The 20,056-nt window shown below is 56.3% G+C and overlaps 1 protein-coding gene across 3 annotated transcripts; it reads right to left on the minus strand.

Moving 5' to 3' along the window:
- Window positions 1-1,654: 1,654 nt before the first annotated feature.
- Window positions 1,655-19,760, minus strand: KCNIP2 (potassium voltage-gated channel interacting protein 2). 3 transcript variants are annotated; one of them, XM_056120371.1, is made up of 10 exons: window positions 19,247-19,754; window positions 6,298-6,393; window positions 5,312-5,365; window positions 4,634-4,758; window positions 4,202-4,271; window positions 3,985-4,055; window positions 3,764-3,871; window positions 3,454-3,558; window positions 3,262-3,324; window positions 1,655-3,007 (listed from the first exon to the last, which is right to left on the minus strand). In XM_056120371.1, exons 1-10 carry the CDS (start codon window positions 19,317-19,319, stop codon window positions 2,960-2,962), a joined length of 813 nt encoding a protein of 270 aa, XP_055976346.1. In that variant the 5' UTR covers window positions 19,320-19,754; the 3' UTR covers window positions 1,655-2,959. The 3 variants fall into 3 exon arrangements, with proteins under 3 accessions (XP_055976346.1, XP_055976347.1, XP_055976348.1); XM_056120372.1 differs by lacking the exon at window positions 5,312-5,365 and having other exon boundaries at window positions 19,247-19,760; XM_056120373.1 differs by lacking the exons at window positions 5,312-5,365; window positions 6,298-6,393 and having other exon boundaries at window positions 19,247-19,757.
- Between the last annotated feature and the right edge of the window lie 296 nt (window positions 19,761-20,056).

Here is a 20,056-nt window from a genome sequence, read left to right on the forward strand (position 1 = left end):
AGGAATAACATCAAAAAACCGTCTCCATACCTAACTTGTATCCACCCACTAATACAGTTATTGAATGCTGGTTATGTGTGAGGGTCCAAGAATAGGATACTGAGACAAAACAAAACAAAACAAAAACTAGCCCAGGCACTTCAGAAGCCCTAGGGAACTCCACAGGCTTCAGTGTATCAGACGAGAGATAAATATATATATGGTTACATAAGAAATGCAGTGAAGAAAAAGAGTTGGTTTCCATGAGAACCAGACTCACCTGGTCTAGGCTATGCAGGACATAACACAGTCCTTCCCACACAAATCTCAGCTGTGCCCGATTCACTGCACAAAGACTTAAGGAGCTAGGCTTTGCTCTTCTATAAAATCTCACTGAGAGCCTTGAGCAAGTCTTCTCCCTCCTCTAGGCCTGCTTCCCCTCTGTAGCGTAGAAGTTTGGGTGGCTGATGAAATCCCAAGTCCTTAGCTTCAGGCCCAGAGAGGCGTTTTAGGAATACAAAACTTTACTTGGGGAAATAACGCATTTTTTTTTTTTCGGTCTGGACTGTAGACCTACAGCTTTCATCAGATACCGCAGATCCTTCAGAGGATCACCACATAATAGTATTCTAGAAAATTATACCATTGAATGCCTTCAGACAGGGCAGACAGAATAAAGAAAGGTTCCCTCCCTACAAAGGAAGTTTCTGTTACAGTTTGGACCACCTGTTACATAGTGACTTGTCTGTGTTCACTACATTTGACCTCCATTATTCCTGCTTGGAATATGTTTCTTTTTTGGGAGGTGGGGGAAGGGCCACTTCTGGTGGTGCTCTGGGACTATATGGTACCAGACAAAGACTGAACCCAGAGCTCTCACAAGCAAAGCATATACTTTGTGCCTCTCTCTGGCCCCTTGGTGGAGTGCAGATACAGTGTATTTCCATAAAAAGGGAATCCCCCCCCTTTAAGAAAGCACTTCAGTGTGTCTATAAATTAGAAAATATTGATTCAGGGTAAGCAGCTGGAGCATTTGCCTTGCATGTGGCCAACCCAGGTTCAATCCCCAGCACTCCATGTGGTCCCCAGAGCATGCCAAGAGTGATCCTTGAGCATAGAGCTTACGCCTTAAGCATCATTGGGTTTGCCCCACCCCCATAAAAGAAAATATTCAACTTTAAAAATGTCTAATCAGGGGCTGGAGTGATAGTACAGCGGGTAGGGCGCTTGCCTTGTATGCGACCGACCCGGGTTCGATTCCCAGCATCACATATGGTCCCCCAAGCATGGCCAGGAGTCATTCCTGAGTGCATGAACCAGGAGTAACCCCTGTGCATCACTGGGTGTGACCCAGAAAAAAAATGTCTAATCAAAACACAGTTTGCTTTGCAACATCTTGGGACATGAACATTCTGTCCCTGTCTTGTCTCCTCTCAGGATGCAGGAGATTCACATGGGGCCTCTCGAAGGTCAGGTGGGCTTCCTACCCTCCCGGAACACGTGTCTTGTTTTTGAACTATTGGGCCACACCCAGCGGTGCTGAGGCTCAAACCACATCATGTGAAGCAAGTGCTGTCACTCCAGCCCCAAAGAGAAGCGCTTTCTTAAAAGGCTACCGGTGCATGTTGTGGGTGGTGCTGATTGTGTGGGTTCGGAGGGACAAAAAGAGACCGTAGCCTGTGCATAGCCATTGTATTTTATTGGATCTCGTATATTCCTTATATTATAAAATATACAGAGGAGTCAAAAATGCAAAGCAGTCAACAGTGTTCTGATGGGAAAGGGGGTCCCCGGGGGCCCTTGCCCTCAGATCTGACTGACTGGGTGAGCTAAATGAGACAAGCAGATATATTGAGAGTGGCAAGGGTGCTGACAATAAGATGGGACCTGGGTCGTGTGGTCCCTGCCTTCTAGGTGTGCTCAGGGGCACCTCTGGGTAGACTGAATAGAGCAAAAGGAGACCCCTAGGAGGAAACGCAGGTTACTGAGGATTGGAGTAGAGCCTGGGTTGATCAGATAAGTTAGTGAATGCTCCTCTGCTAGGTTCAGATAAAATGCCTGCCTCCAGTCTTTTCTACTCCTTTCTCCACTTCCTCTTTGCATTCACTGGATGGTCCCTAACTCACTCAGTGCCTCTAAGTGTAGAGGAAATGGCAAATGAAAACTCCAGTTGTAGCCATGAGATTTCCGGGCTCAAATTACAGCAGCAGTCAGCCAGGACATCTCCCACTCTCACCATACAAACAAAGGAAGAGAAGATGGAATTCCAGGGCAAGCCACTCATCAGAAAGAATTCCTGGCTCTTCTCTAATACTCGGAGGGTAGGGACATTTTCTGGGCATGTTTCTACAAAGGTAGATTATTCTGAAGAGCCTGGGAACTCCTATTCCGATGGTGTGGAGTTGCAGATGACTGGAAGAACTTCCGCCTGCGTGCCTGAGCTCTCACTGATAATCTTCAGGCCTTCCTGTTCTCTGCTCTAACTCCTCCTGACCTCGGCTTCAGGCCCAAGAACCCTCTACATTTCTGCTCCCCTCCCCCCTTCCTACAGGGTTCTCAAAGGTCAGTCAGTGCCATCCTCTCTGAGAAGGGAGTCTTGGGGAAAGTGTTTACAAGATCAGGGAGGCGGGGAGAGCACCATAGCAGGAGACATGTTGTCTATTGTGGTTTCTAGAGGGGGAGAGGTGAAGAATCACTCGATTCCTCTAGCAGGGGCACTCTCATCACTGAGTGTCAGGCAGGACAGGGGTGGGAGCTGATGAAAGTTGGGAACACTCAAAAGATGAACCTGACCAACTTCCTGGCCCCTTCGGCTCCAGTGACTTGGGCCACTGAATCCTCAAACCCTTGGATCTCTCCAGCCCTCAGGGCAGGGCTTGAATGATGACAGACCTGGGAAAAGAAGGGTGAGATCCACCTGGACTAGGGCTAGAGTATGATCCCCGCCCTCCCAGGACAACCGGCCCCCTCTCCTGGGGTGCTAGATGACATTGTCAAAGAGCTGCATGGACCTCATGATGTTCTCGTCCTGTAGCAGTGGTGTGAGCAAGGCAGATTGGAGAGAGAGAGAAAGGAAAAGTTCGTCAGAGACTGGGTCGGGACATTGAGTCAGAAACGGGGACATTCAGAAACAGAGAGAGACAGAGAGGAAGGTAACAGCTGAGTGGGGATGTGGGGAGGGATGGGGAGTGGGGGGGAGTGAATGAGGTGGGTCTCTGGCCAAGAGGCTTCTCCTACACCATTGAAACAGGCCCTGGACATGTGGAGGGCAGGGGTCTCTACCTTTTGACAAGACTCAATGAACTCCTCAATGGTCACCACACCATCCTTGTTCCTGTCCATCTTCTGCAAAGGAAATGAGGCAGGCAGAGGAGGGTGAGGAGGAAAGGGCAGCGGAGCTCAGGTGAGAACCTCCTAGGACCCTGCCTCTCTCCCTTCAGCCCTGGCCCCTCTAGCCTACCCAGTCCCAAGCACCTGGAAAAAGCTCTCCACATGTTCCTTTGGCGCCTCCTCCCGGAGTACGGGGTACGTGTACTTGCCCATCATGTCATAGATGGATTTCATGATATCCAGCATTTCCTAGGGGACCAAGAGAGAAGAAGGTGCCCCTCAGCCTCCAGCTTCCGGTTCAGGAGTCTACGGCCCCAGGTGGGCCTCAGGTGGGCCTCCTTGCCGGTGGTGGTGCACATGTGAGTCACACTGCCCTTTCAGACACGCCCTCCCAAACACACACACACACACACACACACACACACACCCCTTCCAGCTCAACATCTGCCCCGACCTCCTTGGTGATGCAGCCGTCCTTGTTGAGGTCGTACAGGTTAAAGGCCCAGTTCAGCCTGTCGTCTATAGTTCCCCGAAGAATCACCGACAAACCAGCCACAAAATCCTGGGAAAGAGGCAGGGAGAACTGTGTCTTCGGATCCCATTTACCCACTCCCCTCTCTGGGTTTGAACCCGAAGCCCCAGGGAAGAGGGCTCCTTGGCCCACCTCCAGCTCACCTCGAAACTGACAGAGCCGTCATGGTTGGTGTCAAAGGCATTGAAGAGAAAAGTGGCATACGTGCTGGAGTCTGTAGGAGAAATGGAGGTGGACAGGAAGCTGGCTTCTTGACAGGAGACCTTCCGCCCCCCTCCCTGGGGCTCCGCATCCCCGCGCCCCTCTCCCCCATTCAGCTCAGAGATGGACAGCTGCATCTCCTGGCTTCGGACCTCTCACCTCCTTGAGGAAAGAACTGGGAGTAGATCTGCTTGAAGTTCTCCTCATTAACAATTCCGCTGGGACACTCCTGGGTGGGGGTGGGGGGAGCAGATTGAGAGCAGAGATAAAGCCCACTTCCACTCAGACCCTGGCCAGAGACTCCGCAGAGGGGATCTTCAGCCTGCAGGGGCCCATCAGGGTGCTCTAATGAGAAGCAAGACTTCTCCCCAGCCCACAGGAACACAGCCACTTGGCCAGTCTCCACCGAAGCCTTTAAAGGGGCCTGCTGCAGAACTACCCGCTAGGTTTAGGGGACACAGCCGGGCTCTGCCTCCCCCTCCCTTCCTCTCATCCCTCTAAACCCTCAGGCCAGCCCCTCCAAAGGGGGTCCCACATAAACCCACCCCTGCCACCCTCCTGCCTAGTTTGGCCGCTGCCCCAGAGACTCACGTTCTTGAAGCCCCTGTACAGAACCTGCAGCTCCTTGCGGGTGAACTTGGTTTGCTCCTGCAGCTGCTCCAGCCCCTCCGGCCGGTGACACACCGTGGCCAGTTCAAACTCATCCTCCACGCTGTCTGCGGGGGGTGGGGCGGGGAGGGGGGGACAACCCCGCCTCAGGCCGAGGACCCCACGACCCCGCCTCAAAACCATTGGCCCTTCCTTTCCCCCCGGTTTTCCCTCGGTTCCCCACCCACCCTCCATCCCATCAGGATTGCAGCCTGCTAGCTCCTGGGACCCCCAAGCCCAGGACGTCCAGGGAAGGAGAGCGGCTGTTGGTCACTTCGAGGTCTATCACTCAGCTCCAGGGTCCCAACTGGTGCTGGCCCCTGAGCCCTCGACCCCTGGATGGGGAAGAAGGTCCCCTAGACCCCCCTCTGTGTCCCAGAAAAGGAAGGGTAGCAAAAGGAGAAGGGCCCCCCCCACGGGACTGGCCGAAGGTTCGAGCTCCCGGCCCTCCGACTCCGATTCACCCCGCGCCCAGCCCAGCCATGCCCGAGCCATGCCAGTCCCAGCTCCGGTGCCAGCCCCGCCCCCGCCCCCCTCCCCGCAAGCCTCAGCCAAGCCCCACCCCGGCCCAGTCCCCAGGCAGATGCCCCCGCCCCCGCCCCCACCAGGAGCGGCAGTCACCTGGGTCCAGCGGGCGGGGTCTGTGGGGGCGGAGGGAGGCTGGGGCGGCTAATGCTGAAGGGAGTGAACTGTCACCGAGAAAGCGGAAGGCCCGGCCCTCTGCAGACACACTTGTCCCCACACTCGCACGACACGGCACGGCACGCACCCCAGCCCCGGGGGACACGCCACAGCCCCCCGGGGTCCCGCCCCGCATCCGTGCGTGCGGGGAACTCTCACGCCTGTCCTTTTCCCCAATCTATCTCCGGAGGGACCCCCTGAAATCGATCACCCCGAAGAATTGCTACTAGCCAGGCCTTTCTAGCTTGCAAAATGCCCTAGGAGGTGTGTTATAGCCCAACTAAGAAAACAGACCCAGAATCAAGGTCCCTCAACCGGGGAGCAGGCTGACCCCAAGAATCCTGGCACTTGGAGGAAGGCGAGCTCCTTCTTCCACACCTGCACCCACCCAGTCGGGTCAGCAGCCAACCCTCACCTCCAGGTTCAGAACAGCGAGGGGCAGGGGCTGCCCTCAGACGCTGACCGCTAACAACCAGCTAGACCACTCACACAACTACCTGGTCAAGTGCTTGCTGCGGTGGCCCCCCCACACACACTCACGCACACATATACCCCCACTCTCACCCACCCCCACATACACTCACCCACACACATACACCCCAACAACCACCTCCACCCACCCACCCATCAGCGCGCACACACATACCCCCCCACCTCACAGCCACACACACACACACATACACACCCCACACACGCACATCCCCCCCATACACCCACACATAGGCTCCTGCCCATTTCTCTGCCCTGAAACTACACTCGGAACTCGGGCCCCGCCCCCAGGGTGACCACACCCACACCTCGGTCACCATGCCCCCTCCCGCCCTGAGGCTGCGCTGGCCACGCCCACACACGCAGGACCGCGGGCTCTCACGGGCCACACCCACACGCATTCGGCCCCGCCCCGGAAGCACAGGAGAGACACTTGCTTTCACTGACTGAGGGCAGGGCTTGGGGCCCGCAGCAAGGCAGCAGCTTGAGGAACCGCTGCTTCAGCGCTTTTTTAGCGGGCCCTGGAGGGTGGCCTGAGAAGAGAGAAGACCCCGGGAGGTCACATTAACTCCCTCTATCCCTTCAGTCCCCTGACCCATCCCCACCAGTCATCAACCAATCCAAACTATGGCTGGGCCTGGGGGTTTGGGGAAGAAGGCAGAGGTAGCTGGGTTTGGGGAGCCACTAGCTTTCAGAGACACGGAAAAATCCAACCTGGCTATAACCACCTTGTGCAAGGGGACGAACTCAGGGACAACAAGGTGACTTGGGAGATGGTGCCGGCCTCCATGGTGCTGTCCAGGGCCCTTGGCCCCCGGGCTGAGAGTTCTGAGGGTGCTGTCTAAGAATTGGCACAGCGGGGACTGCCTCTCTCACACACACCAGCTGGCAGACATGAACAGCGACTGGAACGATACATCACAAAGAATCATTGACGGGTACCGTACAGTGACATTTCCATCCCCATCACTCATTTCCAATAGCCTCCGACACAGCCATGATCATATGTGCACACACATTTGACCCAGGACACCAAACAGATAATATTATACGTGTGACCAAGAAAAAAATCATGATACAAAAAGATCACTTTACACATGGTATGATCCAACCACACAAGTTGGGACATGTGGACACTGTGTTCAGGACACGGTGACTCAAGCCAGGGTGATGACTCAAAGGGCAGGGGCTCATGCTTTCATGCGGGAATCCCAGGAGCAGCCCACAGCACTACAGGATCCCCTAAGCACCGCACCAAGAGTAGCTTTGGAGAACAGGTACGACCCCCAAAACAACAGCAGCCAAAGAAGATACTCTGGGACTACAGAGATAGTAGCGCGTGTACAGTTGACCCTTGCATACAGGTCGATGCCCAGCATCTTGAATGTTTCCCTAAGGCCCACCAGGAGTGAGCCCCGAGTGCAGAGCCAGGAGTAAGCTTTGAGCTCAGCCAGATGTGGCAAAAAATAAAAAAAGATACTATGACTCACCATGCCCCATTATATTACGACCCATCAGTCACCATAACACTCATACTGTGACCCTCGTCATCTAACCATCTGAGACTGTGCCTGGGCCACAAATCACACTTGTCCGGGGTACACCTGCCTCTCTTCCTGTGACCTGTCAGCCCAAGGCACCTTGTATCTTTTCTACCAAAGGAAAGGAATCCTCCCCACCAGCGAAGCCACTAATCTGGAAGTCTGCCTTCCCCAGTCCTTCTCAGCATGGCTTGCTCTATGAGGGGGAAATGAGAGGAGACTTTGAGACCATGATAGACCTTGAACGGAACTTTGCGGTGGGGGGTGGGGTATTCACAGCGCATAGATGATAGGACCCCCCCCCCCCCGTCGTTTCTCTTTATTTTTATATATACATGTTCTTAGTTCTGATTGCATCACAAAGTGACCTTTAGAGTTCCTCTATGTGTGCGTGCAGGTGTCCATTGTCTGTCTGTCTGTCTGTCTGTCTGTCTGTCTGTCTGTCTGTCCCCCGATCACACCTCCAGACTTTATGGCCAGAGTCCTTGAGACCTGGTACTCTGTTAAAGCCGGCTTCAGTATACTCCTAGAGAGATACACCTCCCTTTGATTTCGGTTCCTCCAGTTTCCAGGTGGACTCTGTCCCTCCAAATCAGGTTCCACCCTCAGGAGGAGATTTTTTTCTCCAAGGAAGTACTTGCTTGAAGTCGCAGCTTCTCCATCTGAGTATCCTTGCTGCCTCCCTCCCCTCAGCACTCCCCACCCACAGAGACTAAGGGAGGGAGGGTAGAGGAAGGATCAAGGCAGCCTGGCCTCCAGCCTGGGGCTCCATTAGTCCTGACTTTGGTTTGCCAAGGCCAGTTTGTGCCTGGGGCCTCTGGTGACAAAGTCGCTGTATGGGGGGTGGAGGTGAAATGGGGGTGTCTCCCACCTCTCCCACCTTATCTTCCACACATCTCCCTGTCTGCTCTCAGGGCACAATTTCCAAGGTCGTGCAAAGATGGGAACAGAAAAGAGTAGCCTTCAGCCTACAGGATGCCCAGGTGGGACCGTTTCCCATCAGACAGCCTAGAGGGGATGACTGGTTGGAACCTACCCTTGAGGTTATAAATAACTCAGCCCAGGAGCTGAGTGGGTAGGATAGTACAGTGGGTAGGGTACTTGCCGTGCACATGGCAGACCCGGGTTTGATCTCCGGCACCATATATGGTCCCTCAAGTCCAGCCAGAGTGATCCCTGAGTACAGAGCCAGGAGTAAACCCTGGTTCCCAAAACCTGTGCCCTAAAAGAAAAATGTAAAACTATAACTCACCCAGCCTTGCCAGTTCATCCAGGACCAATCCCTTCTCCCACCCATCTCAGTAAACACAGCAGAGGGTGCCAGGCAGGCTCATTTCCTGCTCTTCCTGAACCCCTGCAGGCAGCCCATGGCCCTTCCTCGCTTGCCATGCCCCTGCATGTCTTTTCATTTGCCCCAAGGGTCCACTCTACAGCCCTTCCAGCAGGTTCTTGCCTGTCTCCTGGTCCCTGGCGGACCTGGGCAACAGCTACATTGTGCAGTTGCACATTTCTTTGGTGGAAGGGAGAGGCCCAAAGCCTCCAGAATGCAGAACATTGGGCCAGAGAGGTAGTACGGAGGGGAGGGCACTTGCCTTATATGCAGCCAACCCAGGTTCAACCCCCGGCACCCCAGTCCCTGGAGCACCACTAGGTATGATTCCTGAGTGCAGAGCCAAGAGTATCCCCTGAACACAGCCTGGTGGGGCCAAAAAGCTAAAAACCAACCAACCCAGAATGGTAGAACATGTTCCCTCCCTAAGCCCGGTATTGAAGTGGTTTCTGCACCCAATGTCGAGGCCCTGGAGCTCTTTCCACCGGTCCGTGGATCCTGGCAGGAACTGGGTGCAGCAAGAGGCTGGGAAAGCATCAGGACCTGAGCAGTGCAGAACACTCACTGCGTCCTCCTGTCCCAATCCAAGCCTGGGAGGAGCCGCTGGCATCACCCTAGGGAACTCTGGGAAAGCCACACACACACACACACACACACACTCTGGTACAGAAGAGACTCAACCACACTCTGCACTGTAAATACCATCACAAATCACAGATGCGACACACACGGCTCCCAATGTCACGTACCGCGTCCTTTCACATCCTGCCCCCCACTGAACACATTTGCCAGAACGAAGGAATCTTCAGAGCCACTGTCAGCTCTGAAAGGGACTCCCCAAACTCTGGATCCTTGCACCCCTGCACCCCTGCCTGGGCCTCTCCTTCATGTCCCCAGATCTCTAATGTCCATCTCATCTCTGTTCTCCAGTCCTCCCATGCTGCGCCCCTCACTCACCACCTCCCTACAGATTCTGTCTATCTTCCTCTCCCTACCTCAGACACCCCAGACTCTCTGTTCCCCTCCCCAGATGGCCTGGTCCACCTCTAACTCCTTCATAAAGGCAGAGTGACCCACTCCAGGGCATTGGGCGCTGGCAGCCCGAGAGTCCCACGCCTCAGTTACCTTCCCAGGAGACGGGCTCAAAGAGGCCAAACTGCTCCAGGACCTTGACAAACAGAGAGAGGACCACCAGGACAGCGACCACCTCGAGCCCCTCCAGGTTCATGGTGGGCCTGGTCACGGTCCCCAGCCCACTGAGGGCTTCCCAGCCAGCTCGCCTCACACCAGCGGCCCCTCAGACTCTGCCCGCCCCTTCTCCTGCCTGGTGTCTCCTCCCTCTCCCCTCATCAGCCACAGGCCTCAGTCCCCAGTCACAGCCTCCTGCTCCTCACCTCAGCCTTTGGCGGGCAGTGCCCCTGGACAGGCTGCAGAAGGGAAGCTGGTACTGCCTCTGGGACACTCTAGGGCTCCTCTCGGGCAAGAAAAGGAAGAGTGGAGGGAGGAGGCGGGCGCAGGGCAGGCTAGGGGCAGGGCCTGTGTGAGGCAGCAACTCCCAGGGGCGGGTGTTGACGGGGAGAACCGGGTCTGTCTGCACGGAGAGTGTGTGTCTTCTGAGTGTGTCTTGTGTTTAAGGGCCTGTGAGAGTGTTTCTGGGTTTCAGTGTGTGCATTTCAGGAGACACTGGCACGTGCCTACGGAAGTTGGGAATGTGACTGTGTCCTTTCACCAGGACTGTGGGTTGTGTAGGTTCCCATGGAACCGTGGGATAGAGGCAAGAGAAGACAATGACCTCGCCGGTTAGGAACATCAGCATTGATTATGGTTGTCACGGAGATGCTAAGGCAGGAAGCAGTCACTTCCCACGGGTTACAGACAGGGAAAAACCTTTGAAGGCCCAAAGGAGGGAAGATGAAGTCCCTGGCTCAAGCAGGAAAAAGGCCATTTAGACCAACTCCCAGCGTGGAGGAAGGGCTAGTGACCTGACTTTAGGAATAGGCGTTGCTGGTTTCTGTGAGACAGAAAAGAAATGCATCGGATGGGGCTGGAGCAACAGCACGGTGGGTGGGGACTTTGCCTTGCATCCATATAGGCCTCCTGAGTACCGCCAGGAACAATTCCTGAGTGGAGAGCGCTAAGGAATAACCCCTGAGCATCGCTGGGTGTCACACCCCCTCCCCCCAAAAAAAGAATGAATGAAAAGGAAACCCAGAGTAGGAATGGAATGTGAGTTGCACACGGGAGCCACAGACCCCCTAGTGCCCCTCTGTCTCCTCTGTCTTCTTCCCAGGACCAGTTTCTTCCTGGAAGTGGGGTGTGTGTGTGTGTGTGTGTGTGTGTGTGTGTGTGTGTGTGTGTGTGTGTGTGAGCTTAGAGTTTTACATTGGCTGAGAACTCGCTCTGGGCAGGGCATCTCCCAGCAGGGCTCACAGGGGCCATTCTCAAAGGTGCTGCTTGGAACCCAGCAGCCACGGGAGTGGTGAGGCCACTCCTGCACTCCTGGGGAGCATGCAGAGAAGGTGCTCTCTCCCTGGTCCTTAGAGCAGCGTTCTTCAGCCTCAACCTTGTAGTGGCACCTGTCCTGCACTCAAGTCCACAGCCCAGCAGTTATAGCCCAGTAAAGATCAGTGATTTCCACGCACAGCCCAGCAGGAAGGTGGACGTGCAGTTGAAGGTCACTGCTTTAGTGGCAGAGAAAACTCCCTCCTCTTCCAATTCCTTTCTCCTTAGAACCTCTCTGGTTTCTCAGCAACCTGGATTTACTGAACTCATTGCCACAAAAGGGCTGAAGCGATAGCACAGTGGGTAGGGCGTTTGCCTTGCACGTGGCCGACCTGGCTGACCCAGGTTCGATTCCTCCGCCCCTCTCAGAGAGCCTTGGCAAGCTACCAAGAGTATCAGCACCGAGATACTGAGAGTATCTCGCCCACACGGCAAAGCCTGGCAAGCTACCCGTGACGTATTCAATATGCCAAACACAGTAATAACAAGTCTCACAATGTTACTGGGCCTGCTAGAGCAAATCTATCAATAACGGGAGATCAGTGACAGTGACAGTGACATTGCCACAAAACTTAACACTTAATTCTCTAATATTCTTAGCAGAAACAGTTAAGAGGATCAGCCTTTAGTAGCAACAGTGAAAGGAAGCAGCGCCAGAGCAATAGTACAGCAGGCAGGGCACTTGACAAGCATGCCATCAACGCGGGTTCAATCCTGGCCACCCTGTAGGGTCCCCTGAGCCCACCAGGAGTGACCCCTGAGCACAGAGCCAGGAGTTAGCCCAGGACACTGCTCTGGGTGTGAGTCTCTGTCAGCTTTAAAGGAGGTAGGTAATAATAGAGGCCCTGGTGTCAGAATCACTGAATTCAAATTTCTGGTCTGCCGCTTGTGTTTACCGAAGTCATTTCCTTTGGCAGGCGATGATGGGGGGAGAGCTAGCAGTGCTCAGGGGACCCGAGTCATTCAACCACTAGGCTAGATGTGGTGCCTCTCGGGACCTCCAGGACTACACACAGCGTGCTTGGCACCGAAGGGGCTAGGACTGAACTTAGGGCTCTGTGCACGCAAGCCACACACCCCTGCCTGAACACTTTCTTACCTGCCCAGGAACAAGTTCTTTTAGTTTTTCTCTTGTTTCTTGGACCACACTTGTTGTTACTCGGGGGCTACTCCTGTACTGCTGGCTGGGGGCTCAGGGGCTGATGCCAGCATTGCTCAGGGGAATCTGCAGTGCAGGGATCAAACCCAAAGCTCCCTCCGGCTTTTCATGTGCTTGAGTCCTCTGAGCCATCGCTCCAGCCTGCTGGGCCAATTCTAAAACTCACTGTACCTCAATTTCCATTCTCATATGGATGCTGGGAGGAACAAATGAATTAGCACATGGGAAGCTGGAGAAAACCTCCTGACAGAGTAACTTTTTTTTTCTTTTTTGGGTCACACCCGGTGATGCACAGGGCTCTGCGCTCAGGAATTACTCCTGGCGGTGCTCAGGGAATATGGAATATGGGAAATCGAACCCGGGTCAGCTGCATGCAAGACAAACATCCTAGCCACTGTGCTATCGCTCCAGCCCCCTGACAGAGTAAGTTTTGAACTGTTTGCCATCATTATTACTAACAGGAAACCTCCCTGCCACACACACACACACACACACACACACACACACACACACACACTATGCACTTTCATTGCTTTTAACAATTTGAAAAACATTTCCACACGGGCTGGGAAGATAGCTTCAAAGGGTTGGAGCTATGGAAACTGGGAATGTGAAGACTGTGCCTGGACCAACGCTTGAGCACTGAGCCTGAAGCTACTGGGTGTGATCCCAAACCAAAAATGTCATTTCCACAAACACTTGTTTTGTGCTGCCAGGGCTTAAACCCAGGTCTTTACAGCTAAGCACATCCCAGCCCATCCACAAACATCGCTATTTCCTTGACATCTCAATCTCCTGACAGTCCCAGAGGGAGGGAGTGTGATTACTCTTGTGGCCATTCACTGATGGAGTAATTAAGGTCCTGAGAGGTAAAGGGTGTGGAATAACATTGGTTTGTCCTTTCTCCCTTGCCGCAGGGAGCTCAGGTTTATTGGGTTACACCCATCACAGTGCTCCTGAGGCACTCCCATTCCTCTGTTTATCTTTAATCTTTTCACTGTGCTTTGCTTCCCCTATTGGTGGTTAATCACCTTTATTCTCACATCAGACCCTATTATGACACGTAAGGTCAGATTCTTCTAAAGACTCTGAATTTTGTATTTGTAAGTGAAATGTTGCTTTTTTCCTTTCCTTATGTCTTTTGCATAGTTTGCTTTAGAGCAATGTCCTTTTTGTATAGACATAGGAAGACAGTTAATGGTTTTGTAACACGTTGTTTTGTAACTTATATCTACTTGACTTAAACCTCAGTTGCCCTTAGTTCCTAGCACCCCAAAAGCAGGGTCCCGAGGAAGGGACAAATTTTGTCATGACCTAAGGAGAAGTGACTGAACAAAGACCCTGCAGGGATTAGGAAGGACTAATCTGGTCTGAGAACTATGGTCAGGGATCTAGAGCGAGTTGTCCCCAGGGGAGCCACCCTATAAGCTTAATATATCTCTTACTCTGTGTGCATACAAAATGACTAGAAAGATTATTAAGAAGTAAGTAAATCTGGGGCTGGAACGATAGCACAGCGGGTAGGGCGCTTGCCCTGCACGCAGCCAGTCTAGGTTCGATTCCCAGCACCCCACATGGTCCCCTGAGGACCTCTGTGGTGATTGTGCTATCTGACTTAGGTGTAGTTACTACCCCCAATTGGAGGGTGGGCTCTAGACTAAGGCTGTGAGACAGGGGACTCAGAGAGATGAGCATGGGGGACAGGAGGAATATGTGAGTGGGTGAGATTGAAAGGAGGCAGCGGGAGACAAAATTGAAATAAACTGTGACTGATCACCAACGAGCCTAGCGGCCTGGTTCCCTCCTTCATGCATCTGTTGGTGATGGCCGCAGGCCGGGGTGGGGAAGCAGCTCATAGCCACATAATCATTTATTTATTGATTACACAAAGGGAATTGTTTAAGGTCACCCAGCTAAGAAGAGATGATGCATAATTGAACTCAGATATTTGAAAATTTCTTTTGTTTTGATTTTGGGCCACACCTGATGGTGCTCAGGGCCTCCTCCCAGCTCTGCACTCAAGGATCATTCCTGGTGGGGAGTGGGGGACCATATGGGATGCCAGGATCAAACCTGGGTCTGGGCTGTGCGCAAGGCAAGTGCCCTGCCTGCTGTCCTATTTCTCCACCTTCCTCTCTGCTCTGCGGCAGGTACACAGACGAACAGACCCACCACCTTGAAGCTCCAACCTGGACCCTCCCCCCCCCACCACTCTCCACTTCAGAGACTACACCCACCTCCCTCACAGGGACTCAGGACACTACGTGGACCAGTTCTCGGTGGGGTGGTCTGTCGGAGAATTGTCTTAGAGACTCTCGCTTCCCGTTCTCGGGGCTCAGGACCCTGTGAGAAGTGTGACAGGACCCGGACCTGCTCTCCCCAAGCATTCAGGCAGCACCAAGCTCTTCCGAGTGAAGACTTCATGGGGGCGACGACTCAAGGGAAAACTATCTGGGATCATTAGCCGGGCCCTCCCCAGACTCCTCAGATCTCACCAGAGACTCCTATTGCGAGTTTCCCTCACACAGTTAATACTGCCTGGTGGAGGAAGCACCTGCACGTGCTCCCTCAGTCACACAGCCAGTGAAGACCCCAGTGCCCTTCCCAGGGGTGCAGCCCCTGTCTTCCCCTCACCAGGCCAGAAGGCACCTCAGTCTCCGCTGTCTCAGGTGATGAATGATCTCCCTAGGCCTTAGGGCTATTTTGGGGCCCGGAAGTCAAGCGTGCTATGATGGAGAGTTGGCCCAGCTTGGTTCTAGCCATCTGTCACTCGAGACAGGCCAAGCAAGGACTCTAGGGACACATGCTCCTCAAGAGATTTCCTAGCATGACTCCGGTTCGGTCCCATCTCCCCTCTTTCTGGGGAACATATGGCACAGAGAGGACTCAAGTCCCTGTCATTCCCATGGAGAGTGCCCACGGAGAGTGCCACAGACCGCAGAATCCATGGCTAGTTTGTTCTGGCCTCTGGAGGCCCAGAGGAGAGGGCAGGCAGGGTTCCGCGGGCCCTGCCCGGGAAGCTTTGGGGAAACCTGAGTTGTATGCAACTCTCAGCCATGCCTAGATAGGAGACACACAACCCCCCTGGCACTCCGTAAACGCCACACCTAGGCACCGACTCATGAAGGCGACACAACTTAGGGTGCGAGGGACCCCCAACCCAATACTAAAGCATAGAACTCCAGAAGTCTGTGGTCAGTGCCAGGAAACCTCAGGAATATGAAAGCCCAGAGCCCCAGTGACCACCCCCAATGCCCTCCCCCTCCCCCCAAGCATGCACCCCTGCGCCATACTCTATCCCAGCCATGCATGAGCTCGCCTCAGGGCCTCCTCTTCTGGATGCTGACCCCGGTCATCTTCACCTAAGCAGTTCTGGCCCTGCCTTTCGCCCTCCACCTCATGAGGGACCCCGGGAACCCCTCTCCTATGACTTGGAAGACTCCTTTGCCCTCCGCCTTCAGGACCAGGGATCTGCTTCTGTCCGGTCAGATTGGTACCTTGACCCACCCTACCCGCTCCCCCTGGCCCCCATCCTCTCCTGATTTCTGCTGCCTCCACCCCTGTCCCTCACCTCTGCGCAGCTATTCCACTCCTCGGCCCACTTCGGGAGGAGTCCTGTCCCTCCCTCCCTGCCTCATACCTGGCGACAGCGACCCGGTCACCAGCTGGTAGAGGGATCGCGCTGCCTGGCCCAGCGGACTCCGGCACCTGCGCGGGCAGCGGCTCATGGTCAGCGGCGCCAGCAGAGGCCGCAGCAGCCCCGCCCCGGCCCCCCCCCCCACGCGCCGCCCCGCCCCGCCCCGCCCCTCCCCGCCCGCACCCCGAGTTCTCCCGCGGCTTCCGCGCCCATCTCACAGCACCAGCCCCGAAAGTTCCCGGAGAGACTCCCCCGCAGCCCTCGCGATCACGCTTTCTGGGGGACACTCGCAGGCTTTGAGCATCCCGCTTCCTCCGCTGCCGCGCCCGGGTGCGGACCCCGGAAGCCGGGAAAGCGGGCACGGTTGCCATGGCCACGCCCCACCCTGCTGGACCCGAGACCGAGGAGCGAAGGCGGCGGCCAGAGCGCCCGTCTGGCAAATGCTCGCGTTCTCCTGCACCTTAAGTCCCTCGCGCCCCTGTGTCACACCCTGCGGGTCCTGAGGGTCCACGCAGACTCTCCGGCGTCCACGAATCTCTCTTTGTCCTTCCTGACTCCCAGCCCGGACTCATTCATCTCAGACCCCCGAGTAAACCCTCCCAGGATCTAAACTCCCCGGAGAGCCTCCGGGGGTCTGGGGGGGGGCTACCTCATTCCCTCCTTCTAGCTGGGATCCAGCAGCTGGGGCAGAAAACCCAAACGCTGGCCAGGTCTCCCCGAGTGACAGGCGAAGAGTGACACCCCCGAGGTGCTGCGTCGCCTCCCAACTTCACGCAAATCCGTTTGCTTGGGGACAGTTCGACCCCGAACCCGCTCCGTAGGCACGTCTCCGCCAAGACCACACGGGGGCGCCCTACTCCGGGGAACGATGCTAGCAGGGTCCCGGGTCTTGGGAACTCGGGCGCAGGGACCGGCGCTCAGGCCTGCACCCACGTCCCCGCTCTCCTCCCCACGCCGTACGTGCCCTTTCTTCGCTCCTAACTCGGAGAGGATCTCCGCTGAGTGTTGGCTCCTGTCGCCCCGTCACACTACCTGCCCCTTCTGGACTGAGAAAACCTGGGGAGCGGGGGCGAGAATCAGATGCGGGAAGAGGTGCGGCGTAGATTCCCCCCCAGCCCATCCCCCAAAACTGTCTCCTGCAGCTTTGTTTCGAGTCGGAGGTGGCGCGGGGAAGGAAGTGACTCGCGGCGGAGTCCTAGGATGCCCAGAAGTCTAAGTTGAGCTGGGTAGGAGGACGGAGGCTGAAGACATCCTATTCCCGCTGGCCATTCCAGGAGTCCCTCCACCCGGAAGGCATCCCGGAGCTTGCAAGATCCCGCTCACTCTTCAGCACCGCGGACAACGACTCCCCTTGAACGCTCCAGCTCGGAGGCTCGCAAGAGCCCTCCGCAGCACCATCAGGGCCAAGTCGGAGCCCAGTTTCTCTCCCGCCTAGGATAAATCCTCCTCAGGAAGGAGGCCCGGAAAGATCCTACTTGAACTTCCTGAGCCGTGTGTGAAGTTCTCCGTGGCGAGGATGGGAAGCATGGGCACCACCATTCTTGTCTTCTACCTCGGGAAGCAGGCAGCAACCCCCATTTTACAGAGGAGAAAAGTGAGGTTCAAGGAGAGGAATGCTTCCCCTCTCTCAACAGGGCTCCAGATTCAAACAGCCAAGTGGGGAGGGAAGGAGTCCTCTAAGGGGGCCCATCAGTGAAAGCAGGAGGCAAAGACCGAGTGGGGCTGATGCACGCCCGGGGACTTTTAGGACTCCCAGGGGGCTCAGGGGAATGATCAGAACCAGATAAGTGGACACCTAGAGTCCATCAGGTACCCCGAGGGCGCCTCCTGCTCTACCAGGTGGGCCTGCTTGAATGAAAAAGCTCCCTGTGCTCGGGGGCTGGGGTCTTGGCACAGGGTCCAGGCCCTCTCTGGGTGAGTGGGAGAGACACTTAAAGCTCTGCCTTCCCAGACCCTCCCACTGCCACCTTCCGCTCACTCCTCTCAGCCGACACAGATCCTGGCCCCTGGCCACATGCCAGTGTTTTCAGACACGGGACAACAGGGACTGGGTGCTGAAGTTCCTGGGTGAGCTGCACAGAGGGACAAACACACATGTACATGGAGCTGTACACAGGTGACACAGTCTCCCACACAGACACATGAGCCAGGTGTAGACACGGCACAGACGTCCTGGTGTGGGAGAGAGGGCGCCGGGCAGTGACGGGCCGGCTGAACGGGCAGGAGGGGATGCCCCGCCCAGGCCTAGAGCTTCTGCCCTTGGTCTGGTGCAGAGGTTAAGGGTGGGGGGGAGAGTTCCCCTTAACAGGGTTTCAGCAAAGTTCTGGAGGGTTCTTAGGGACTGGGGGAATTTGAGTTGTAAGAATTGATCTCAGAACTTTTGAGGGGGGCCGAAGGGGGGCCAGCACTAAGCAAAGTTTCCCCAGAGGGACTCGGACAGGCAGCTGGACACTGGAGTCCTCCTTGGGTCACCCAGGCACTTTGTGGAAAATACAGGGAGTAGTGTGAACCTGCTCTGAAACCCCGAGAGGCAGCAAGGGTGAGCATGTCGGGGCACTCACCGCCCCTCACTGCAGACAGCGCCAAAGCACAACATCTCCGCATCCACCAGGTCAGCCACATGGCAGCCCCATCACAAAACACAAAACACAACGCCAAGCCCACCATCCAAAAACGTCTTCCGAACCGCCGGCTGGACCACCCTGAGGTGCCGCCTGACCCACGCGGCCACACATCAGTCCAGACAGAGCCGCACTCAGAGCACATAGGGCGCAGAGAACACAGACACCACGTTCACAACAACTTCATGAGTACAACCAGGATCCTCACAACATCAGGGATCATGCGAGCACGCAGCCACACATAGGCACACTCAGCCTGGCTGTCGCCATGGGGCACATGGCAACCACATATCCACACACAGACACACACAGAATGACAAGTGCTCAGCCCCTCCCAGCCTTGTGTCACACACGCCCACACCTGCTGCCTCTCCCCACCTGCCCCGGCGGACCCGGCGCCCACCCGAGCCCCCACCCCATGGAACCCAAGGTTTGGAAATCCAGTGTCCAGTCACCCAGGACAGCCAGGAGGGCGCCTGGGAAATGGGGGAGTGTGTGGGCAAGGGCCTGGCAGGGGTCAGCGAGAAGGAAGGGGCTCGGGGTGGGGGTTGGAATCTACCTTCGACCCTCCCTTGGTCCCTGAGCCACCGACTCACCAGTGAGCTGGTCGTAGGATCCGTCCAGATCTCGGGAATCGGACAAACTCTCCTTGCGGCCCTGGCCCCGCATGGCCCCCGGCGCCCCGCTCCCGTCCCGCTTGGGCCGTGGGAGGGGGCGCCGGGCGGCCGGGATGGGGCGCTCACACGGCGCCCCCTGGTGGCGGAGCGTGCTGCCGGGGCTGAGGGCCCGGAGGGTCTGGTCGGGCTGCCGGCGGCGGGCAGGAGCCGGGGTCGGGGTCCCACCCGGGGCCCCGGGGCAGGCGCGGGAGGCAGGACAGTAGGTGAGAGCGGAGCCGCCGCTGAGCGGAGCCGAGTGCGGAGCCGAGCGAGCCGCCTCTCCGCCCGCCCCCTCCCCGCGGCTGTCACCGCCGCCTCCCCCCTTGGGCGCTGCCGGGATTGGCTCCCCCTCCGCCGCCCCCTCCTCTCTGCCGCCCGGGGGAGGCACCCGGTGAAAGGGTGAGCTGGGGAGTGCGGGGAGCGACACTGGCTCTGCAGCGACCCTCTAAGCCCGAGGCGGCGGGTCTGGGGTCCGAGGGTGCAGGCGGAGCCGGGCCGGAAAGGAAACCCCGCCCCCAACTCGGGCTCTCCTCCAAGTCGGGGCAGGGAGCCCAGCCGTCAGGCCCCGCGTTCTCCGGCATGTCCTGCCGCGGGTCTCTGTGGGACCCCGCCTGCCCCCACCTTGAAGAAGGATGGGGGTACCGGGCACGGGCTCATCTCGGGCAGTGGGTTGCAGCTGTCGCCCCAGTCTCGCCCACTCCAAGACCCCGTCTCTGGGTCCCATGCGCTCTTAGGGTGCCTTCTCCCCTA

The sequence above is a fragment of the Sorex fumeus genome, unplaced genomic scaffold, assembly GCF_029834395.1.
Source record: "Sorex fumeus unplaced genomic scaffold, SorFum_2.1 ptg000043l, whole genome shotgun sequence".
Classification (NCBI taxonomy): domain Eukaryota; kingdom Metazoa; phylum Chordata; class Mammalia; order Eulipotyphla; family Soricidae; genus Sorex; species Sorex fumeus.

What these genes read in the sequence shown, in the direction of transcription:
- KCNIP2 (XM_056120371.1), bottom strand. Translation starts at nt 19,319, where the DNA reads ATGCGGGGCCAGGGCCGCAAGGAGAGTTTGTCCGATTCCCGAGATCTG. An exon ending in ACGGCTCTGTCAGTTTCGAG is followed by an intron (nt 3,872 to 3,984) that starts GTGAGCTGGAGG and finishes CCTCTTTCCCAG; the next exon opens with GATTTTGTGGCTGGTTTGTC. An exon ending in ACGGCTGCATCACCAAGGAG is followed by an intron (nt 3,559 to 3,763) that starts GTCGGGGCAGAT and finishes TTGGTCCCCTAG; the next exon opens with GAAATGCTGGATATCATGAA.